At 32.7% G+C, this 10,260-nt stretch overlaps 1 protein-coding gene across 1 annotated transcript; it reads right to left on the bottom strand.

The window, feature by feature from the left end:
- Window positions 1-5,659: 5,659 nt before the first annotated feature.
- LOC106395996 (regulatory protein NPR5) lies at window positions 5,660-8,088 on the bottom strand. The gene is made up of 2 exons (XM_013836296.3): window positions 7,267-8,088; window positions 5,660-6,693 (listed from the first exon to the last, which is right to left on the bottom strand). Exons 1-2 carry the CDS (start codon window positions 7,750-7,752, stop codon window positions 5,734-5,736), a joined length of 1,446 nt encoding a protein of 481 aa, XP_013691750.1. The 5' UTR covers window positions 7,753-8,088; the 3' UTR covers window positions 5,660-5,733.
- Between the last annotated feature and the right edge of the window lie 2,172 nt (window positions 8,089-10,260).

Below are 10,260 nucleotides of genomic sequence, written 5' to 3' on the forward strand. Positions count from 1 at the left end.
CCGACTATGCAGAGAATGTTGAGTGAGAGACGAGCCGCTCTTGGGTTGCCAGTACGAGATCCCGAAGAGTCTTATCCAAACCGTCAACAGCCGCGCAACCCCACCGACTACTTCGAGGATATGTAGTTTTTTTTATATTTATGTTTGTATTATGAATTTAAATATTATTGTATGATTTTTAAATGCTTTTTTTAAATTATGTTTTTCATTTTCATATTTCGTTTTAAAATTTAAAATATTTTAAATTCTGAATATTAAATATAAATTCAAATTTATTATATACTAATTAATACTAATATAATAAGAATCGATGTAAACTCCTCGTAAACATTACATGGAGTTTACATCGAATGTTTACGAGTGATTAACATCGAAAGATTTACAAGTGTTTTACATCAAAATGTTTACGAGTGATTTACAACGAAAGTATTTACGTGTGCTTTACATCGAAATCATTACGTGGGTTTTACCACGAAATCTTACGTGTCGTTTACGACGAATTCTTTCCATGCGCTTTACGAGGAATATATTTTGTCGTAAATGTAAAGAGTCGTTTACGACGAAACCTCCGTTACGACGGACGTTTAACAATGAATCGTCTTTCGAGGTTAATTCGTCGTAACACTCCGTTTACGACGAATTTACAACGAATACTGCCCTCGTAAAAAATATGTTTTCTTGTAGTGGTACCATGAAAGAGAGTTTAGAATACAATAATACAAATGTGGAATGTGGTTAGAAATTTAAAAATGACACTAAAGATTATAGGCTTTAGTATATAGAGCATTTACCGAAAAACTAAATATTTTGTAAGGATTAACACTTAGATTTTAAGAAAATTAAAAAAATATGACAATATTGTTTTAATGCATAATTGTTTCATGAAATAACATATGATGATGGTCTGCGAGGTCTGGAACTTTTGTTGTCTCCGTTTCTCTAGAATAGCGATTTTATTGTGGTTTGTCAACTGGTTTAAGTAGCATGTGAAGTTTTACTAAATAATTGATAAAAAATAGAACGATGCAGATGTACCATGAAAATGAGTATATTATACATTAATACAAATGTAGAATGTGGTTAGAAATTTTAAAACAAAAAAAAAGATAATAGATTTCAGTATATTAACAATTTACCGAAAAGCTGAATATTTTGTTGGGGTTAGCACATAGATTTTGAGAAAATTTCAAAAAAATGACAATATTGTTTTGATGCATAGTTGTATCATGAACTAACATATGATGATGGTCAGAGAGGTTTGGAACCTTTGTTGTCTCTGTTTCTCTAGAATAACGATTTTACTGTGGTGTGTGCACTGATTTAAGGAGCTTATGAAGTTATACTAAATTAATTGTAAAAAAAAAAATGATGTCCATGTACCATGAAAGAGAGTTTAGAATACATTAATTAAAATGTAGAATGTGGTTAGATATTTTAAAATAACACTAAAGATTATAGGCTTAGTATATAAAGCATTTACCGAAAAACGGAATAATTTATAGGGTTTAACACATAGATTTTGAGAGAAATTCAAAAAATATGACAATATTGTTTTAATGCATAGTTGTATCATGAACTAACATATGATGATGGTCAGAGAGGTATGGAACCTTTGTTGTCTATGTTTCTCTATAATAGCGATTTTACTGTGGTTTGTTAACTGATTTAGGGAGCATATGAAGTTTTACTAAATTAGTTGTTAAAAAATAGAACGATGCCTATGTACCATGAAAATGAGTTTAGACTACATTAATACAAATGTGGAATGTGGTTAGAAATTTTAAAATAACACTAAAGATTATAGGCTTCAGTATATTATCCATTTACTTAAAAACTGAATATATTACACATAGATTTTGAAAAAAGTTAAAAAAATATGACAATATTGTTTTAATGCATATTTGTATCATGAAATATCAAATGATGATGGTCTGAGAGGTTTGGAACTTTTGTTGTATATGTTTCCCTAGAATAGCGATTTTATTGTAGTTTGTCAACTGATTTAAGCAGCATATGAAGTTTTACTAAATTAATTGATAAAAAAATAGAACGATGCCTATGTACCATGAAAGAGAGTTTCGAATATATTAATACAAATGTGGAATGTGGTTAGAAATTTTAAAATAACACAAAAGATTATAGGCTTCAGTATATATAGCATTTACCGAAAAACGGAATATTTTGTAGGGGTTAACATATAGATTTTGCGAATAATTCAAAAAATATGACAATATTGTTTTAATGCATAGTTGTATCATGAACTAACATATGATGATGGTCAAAGAGGTTTGGAACCTTTGTTGTTTTTGTTTCTCTATAATAGCGATTTTATTGTGGTTTGTCAACTGATTTAGGGAGCATATGAAGTTTTACTAAAGTAATTGTAAAAAAATAGAACGATGCGTATGTACCATGAAAGGAAGTTTAGACTACATTAATACAAATGTGGAATGTGCTTATAAATTTTTAAAATAACACTAAAGATTATAGGTTTCAGTATATTATCCATTTACTTAAAAACTGAAGATTTTGTAGGGGTTAACACATAGATTTTGAGAAAAATTCAAAAAAATGGCAAAATTGTTTTAATGCATATTTTTATCTTGAACTAACATATGATGATGGTCATAGAGGTTTGAAACTTTTGTTGTCTCCGTTTCTCTATAATAGCGATTTTATTGTGGTTTGTCAACTGATTTAAGGAGCATATAAAGTTTTACTAAATTAATCGATGAAAAATAGAACGAAGCCTATGTACCATGAAAAAGAGTTTATAATACATTAATACAAATGTGGAATGTGGTTAGAAATTTTAAAATGACACTAAAGATTATAGGCTTCCGTATATAGAGTATTTACCGAAAAACGGAATATTTTGTAGGGGTTAATACATAGATTTTGAGAAAAGTTCAAAAAATATGAAAATATTGTTTTAATGCATAGTTGTATAATGAACTACATATGATGATGGTCAGAGAGGTTTGGAACTTTTGTTGTCTCCGTTTCTCTATAATAGCGATTTTATTGTGGTTTGTCAATTGATTTAGGGACCATATGAAATTTTACTAAATTAATTGTTAACAAATAGAACGATGCCTATGTACAATGAAAGATAGTTCAGAATAGATTAATACAAATGTGGATTGTGGTTAGAAATTTTAAAATGACACTAAATATTATAGGCTTCAGTATATAGAGCATTTACCGAAAAACTAAATATTTTGTAAGGGTTAACACATAGATTTTGAGAAAAATTCAAAAAATATGAAAATATTGTTTCAATGCATTTTTGTATCATGAACTAATATATGATGATGGTAGAGAGGTTTAGAACCTTTGTTGTCTCCGTTTCTCTAGAATAGCGATTTTATTGTCGTTTGTCAACTGATTTAGGGAGCATATGAAGTTTTACTAAATTAATTGTTAAAAAATTGAGCGATGCCTATGTACCATGAAAGAGATCTTAGAATATATTAATACAAATGTGGAATGTGGTTAGAAATTTTAAAATAACGCTAAAGATTATAGACTTCGGTATATAGAGCATTTACGGAACAGAGCTTCAGATTGCACTAGGCCAAGAAGAACAGGTTTGTTTGCCTCAGGTTTTCGTAAGAGGCATCCACATTGGTGGTGTTGAGGAGATCAAGAAACTGAACGATGAAGCTGAATTGGGAAAAAATCTTAATCAAGATTCAAGAATACCTGTATGGTAAGGAATTATGATTTGGAGAAGATTTTGTCTTCGTTGGTGGTGGAATACATAATATAATAAGTTGTTCCAGAACCAACCAAGTTCCTATGTTTGGATCACTCCTTACTTTTATAAGTTAGTTGATTGTGAACCCAGTAAAGCTTACAGGGTTAATATGAGTCAACAAAATTGAATGTTTAGATCATATTTTGATCTTCATACAGTAATTATATATCGAAGTTCGTTGATTGATAATTTATAGACTATTCATTTTCTTACACCTATTTTTTTTTTTTGCCTTAGTTGATCTTTCTTGCCCTGGTTTGATCTTTTTATGGTTTTAATTATTTGGTTTTCTTTATATCAATAACTATGTTTACCTTTCGCTTGATTTTGAACGATCACGTTTAATATTTTTTTATTATTTTTGAACCGATTTTACTTATGGTTTGGTTACAAAATAAGCACAAATCAAATACTTTAAAACCGAATAACCGATTGGGACCCAAATCCGAAAGTACATTGGGTTGTACCGGTTTTTTTGAAGATTTACTAACCCCGATCCGAACTCAATAGAACCCGAACCGGTACCAAACCGAAATTTCATATAATCCGAATGGGACTGATTTTGATAACCTGAAAAACCAAGATCCGATTAGACAAAACCGAAATCCGATTGAGACCCCGAATGTCCATGCCTACTTTCTGCTGTAAATAAATAATAATAATAATATGATGGTAAATTGTAAAGTATCATGTGTTTATGGTGTAATTATATTTTTGATAGTAAAAATAATTCACTGCATGCTGTCCAAAATAAGACAACCTCGCACAAAAGTCACAAATCACTCTTGAAATAATCTTTCAAATGGTTATATTTATAAGTAATTTTGACATTATGGAATTGGTTATTATTTTTCAATTATTGTTTTTTAAAATATATTTTATTGTATTTTTTCAATTGTTACATCTTATTTTCTATTTTCTGGCTAAATATAGTCCTGCAAATGCTTTTATTTGCAATGAAAGCAAAGTATCAAAGAACACTGACCGAAGACACTAGATCGGATTGATTGGGCTCAACATTGTTGTAATGACAATGACACTTCCGTAAATACTGGCTTTTCTACTTTTCATTTGTTTCTCTCCTTTTTCCTTCACATGTATATCTATATCTATATATATGCCCATGTGTCTGGATGTTTTAATATGATCAAAGGTGTTTTGTCATGTAATGTCCCAATCCCACTGTGCTAATCTGTACACGACAAAGGATATGATGTCTCAAATTTGTTATTAGATATGAAAAACTGATTGCTTCCATTCTAAGTCTCCCCATCAATTCACATGATTTTAATTGTTTGTGTTATGAACAACACGTCCGAAATAATAAATAAGTGATGATATCAAGCGATAATAGTCCATGTGGAATTCATTTGCGAATTCCATACGTCGATGGATAACAGCCACACAACATATATATAGAAACTATCTGAACTTTTCAAATGGATGAAAAAAAAAAGAATGATATATTTGTGTTGTGTATATATAATATGGTGATACTCGATAAGACATTGCTGATGCAAATACATACAAGAACTTCAATTAAAAGACAGTTCTCGAATCAAGGATACAACAAAATAATGTGAAATTATTGTCGCGATACCTTTCTGACAATTTTTTTAACCAGACTGAACATCTTTGACTATGTTAATTGTTAAATAAATTTGAAGTGTCTCCAATAAAATTTCTTAATTGGTACACAAAAAGACTTGTAAATAGCAAGAGACTAGGGTAGAAAGATAAGGAATTAACTGATGACAAAATTAATCAAATGACTAATCAATACAACTCTAGAGAACTAGATTAAATAAACCTAAGTCTTTTAATTATATAATGCATGAACTCAAATTCCTTCATGCTACTCTTCTTCGTATGTCCTCAATTTCCATATACAAAAGTATATATAGAAAATATAATAACTAAATTAATAAATATATTTTTGAGTTTTAATGGTCGAGATAGAGACTAAAAGAGAACTAGAAGTGATGCTGATGATACATAGTAGATGGGTCATGATGATGCCGACTCATACCTTCCCTCTGACTGTTATGGTCGTCTCCATGATCCCTACCCGGACCAATCTGACCCGCTCCAAGATTGAGATACACAAATCTTGAATCCAAATTGTTATTACTTCCTCCACTACTTCCACTATTGCGCTCATCGTTCATCTGAGGGTAAATCGCATTGTTGTGATCATTATTGTTGCTATTGTTTCCTTCTTCTCGTGATATCACCATTGCAGCGGATTGAACAAGCTCAAGGCAAAGCCTAAGCTTGTTAGGTTCAATGTGAGTCAAACCAGGTACTGCCCCCTTGAACAAGAAATCCGAAGTTAACGTCCTAAGGATATCAAGAGGAGTGATTCCACCGACCGTCCTTACATTTGGATCAGCATGGTGGTCTAACAGAACAGCCACCATGTCCGGAGAGACCATTTCAGCAGCGATGTGCAACGGTGTTTTCCCCGCGGGACCTGCCGGGTAATTCACATCGGATGCACCGAGTTCAAGCAAAGCCTTCACTACTTCTCTACTACAGCTTTCAACAGCATAGTGCAGTGCTAACGACTCGTCAAGATTGAGTCCTTCTCCCATAACCATTAGCTTCACTAGCTCAACATCTGATGAATCCAAAGCTCGTCTCATCCTCCTAATCTTTTGATCTTCGAGGTCTTGAGCGGCGGTGAGATCATGGTGGTGGTGATGTGGCATTAGAGAACGTCTAGCAATTGAATATTTGAGACGAATCTCTTCAATCTTGGCAACAACATCTATGGTGAGATGTTTGGCAAGAATCTCCGGAGGGAGACCTGATTTTGCTACTAAGTGAGAGCAAGTGGTCCACAACTGATGCATGTCTTGCTTCCTTGATGCTATCAAAACTTTCATCACATCTTCTATTGCGGCTTTCTCCACCATGCTTACTAGTTGTTTCTGCCAATAATACAAATAGTTTATTTGTTAATGTTAAATACAAAGAACCTACATATTTTCAGCAAGTGGGTATAATTTCCTTTTCAGGTTATGTTTGTTTTTTAATTTTCTTGTCATCTCAGATGGATGCTTTGATGGTGGAGTAGGTTTCATTCGTTATGTATGCATGGATTATTATCATAACACACAAATGAGGAAAGTTGAGGGAACAATGAGTTTGTATACGAAATTGAGACTACAAAAGTGAATAGATCCAACTAGATAATATAGCTCTTCAAAGTTTCTCCTTTTGGGAAAATTAAATGCTCATCCGTGCAACTAAAACCAATGTTTTATAATTTTGGAAAAGTTAGGAAGATGGTTTCTTTAAAAAACCTCATTTATACATGAAATGAAGACAACAACAAAGATTATAATATGTATGGATACATATACATATATAATCAAAAAGGATTTTGAAATTAAAACAAATTTAAGCCAAACTCATGAAAAAAAAAACTAAAAGGAGTAGAACAACAACAAATATATTCTTGCCTTAGGATGTGCATGATGAGTGAAGAGAGAGAAAGAAACCTGAGTGAGCAATGCAAGCTGCTCGACGCCAAAGTAACGAGAGGCGGCGAGAGTATCAAGAGCAAGATCGACGGCGGCTGAGCAGTGAATGTGCCAACATCCTCTCTCTCCACAGTTAGGTGTCGGTTCGTGTTTCTGCGGCACGATCGAGACTTGTCCGCTATAAAGAAACTGAAGCAGCAAGAGAAACACCTCGTACCCAACTGAGTTCACTGGTATGACTCCAGCTGGGGCCTGGGAGCCTCTTGTTGAGCTCACGGGTACTGATCCGTGTCGGGTCGGATCTATGCCTGTGCCGGGTTGTGGTGAGTCGGTCCCACAGAAGAATTTTCGGAAGAAAAGACTCCGAGCGGCGAGGATGCAACGGTGAGCGTGGACTAGACGACCATCGACGCTGAAGGTTACGTCGGAGAAAGCTTGACCGTTGATAAGTAGGTTTAGGTAATCTAAGGACAGAGATCTTAGGGATTCCTCGAGGCTGCTCATTTCTTGATTCTTTAAGTTTCTTTAGAAAAAAAGTTAGGGTTTGAGAAGTCTTTGGCAAAAAATAAAAACCAAAAAAAAATAGTTGCCTGCTTTGATTGATTTTGTTGGTTGGTGAGAGGAGGAAGATATGGCTTATCTTTTGTATTTGAAAAAGGAGAAAAAAAAAATTACCAGGGATAAAAGCTGAAGCTTTTATGAACTTTTGAAGTTTCTTGTTTTTCTTTTTTTTTGATCAAATAAGTTTCTTGTTTTTCTATGAGGGAGAGAAAGAAGGATTCTTATGCTTGGTGGTCTTAGATATTTTTGGTCGTGATGAGAGAGAGAGAGAGAGAGAGAGAGAGAGAGAGAGAGAGAGAGAGAGAGAGAGAGAGAGAGAGAGAGAGAGAGAGAGAGAGAGAGAGAGAGAGAGAGGGAGAGAGAGAGAGAGAGAGAGAGATTTTGAATGGATGAACCGGGCGGCTTACATATTTAAACTAAGATGGTTAAAAAGTGTTAAGTGTTAACTGTTTTGTCTTAATAGCCACTAAAAAGAGGGTTAAAGCATTAGTCAATGGGGAGATTTAGTGATTTGGTTACCAAAAGAGGAAAAATAATTATTAAGAAGTAAAGAAGAAAGGGTGGCCAATTCTACTAATAGAAATAAATATATATAATGAACATCATTAGCATCTCACTAATCAAAATCCTACTAACCTTTATCAAACATTAAATTTCCAAAACAAGACGTATTATTGAGTAGGATAATATAATAAAACCAAAACCCTCGGCAATTGTCTTTTTGGCTTGATACAGAACATGTGAAAGCCTGAACAACAACAACACGGGTGGTAATATGTAATGCAAGTGTAAGGATGTGTGCATGGAGATGGGATAAATTGGTAAAACTGGGAGGATAAGAACATAGACCTGTTATTAAAGTAAAAGACAGAAGGAGTAAAATAAATTTCCTCACTGTAGTAAAATATGATTTGATGGTTTTCTGTTTGACCGTTGGACCAATCCTCCCACCCCCTTCTCGACTTTTCTCCTGTTCTTATTTAAATTCGTTTTATTTTTCTGGCCAAGCATTCAATTATAATGAGAGAATTTCAAACCAAAATGAGACTAATCTCCATATTCTATGGAAAAAGCCGACTTCTTTTTTACAATTATTATCGTCAACAGAGTGGTAAACCATGATTGAAATAGTTGTAATACGATTACTTTTGTAACAATCAAAATTTTGATGAATTTACATTCTCGTGTGTGATACTAAAAGGCATATACAATCACTCGTTTTCATGTCCTCATAGCAACGTAGCAAATTTTTATTTGTTTGATTCAAATTTGTAACTATATTTGTATAAGTACGCACCCTACTCTAATGAAAATACCAGTAATCATAAAAGTAAAACACGGGCTGTTTATTATTCGTGTAAAATACCAAGAATCAAATCAATCCGCAGGTAGAGAACCGAATTAATATGAAACATCCAACCACATAAGTCAAAACGTGGCTCTGATAATGGCGCAGTCGTGGTCCGAACCCACATATTCACCAGCTGAGAAAGCTGTATTTCACAAGTGAGACCAATCAAAATAAAATCCATTCTTGTTTGACAAAAAATACTAATATTTTCCAGTAAAAGAAGTTAAAAATGGATGGGAAAGAGCGGGAAGGCCATGGAGAAGCGTGTCGGCCGGATCGATGCGGTCCTTCTGTTGGTTTTACTTCTATTATTATTACCGAACTCAAGTAACCAAACCGGTACAGAACTCTATTGATATTAATCTAATTTATGATTGACCAGAAAAAATTGATTTGTCAGGTTTTGACGAGATGATTGGATGAATTTTTCTACAACTATTCTATCTTGTACGAACTATTTCTCGATGGTATATCCACCTCATGCGCACGAGTGAGAGTTTATTTATTTCTTCCCATTTATTTTTGTTTTGAATATTGCTATTTCTCTTTTTTTTTAACACAAAATATTGCTATTTCTCTCTTTGCTTAATTTAGGGGTAAAAGATAGTGAGGAAAATAAGAGAAAAAAGAATGACAACACAGAAGAGTACTGACAGTCGTATGATAAGGAAGTGGTTCGATCTGACGTTTGACTTGTCTTTTCATTCGCTCTCTTCTTTTCATTTACATTTTCCTCTCTTTTTTCATCAGTCCATCCCCTTGCATCAAAATGTATTTTTTCTATACATGAAAATAGTTTTAAGGTTCAACAATTATTTTCTTACCTTTTAACATTTGCATTATCTTCTTTTTACAGCTATTTTATTTAATAAATTTTAATTTTATATTTCACTAATTAATAGTTATTATTTTATCCAAATAAAATAAAGATAGTTTCCATTTATAAAGAATAAAAATAAATAATTTAATCTATATTAAAATAGTTGATCTTAATAATTAAGATGATGTGAAAAGGTTAAAAAATTAAAAAGGCATGTGGGGTTAGTGATCCCAATTTTATTTACATCATCAAATTTCATTATTTAATATACTCATTATCA

This window comes from Brassica napus, chromosome C4 (assembly GCF_020379485.1).
Source record: "Brassica napus cultivar Da-Ae chromosome C4, Da-Ae, whole genome shotgun sequence".
NCBI classification, from domain to species: Eukaryota; Viridiplantae; Streptophyta; class Magnoliopsida; order Brassicales; family Brassicaceae; genus Brassica; species Brassica napus.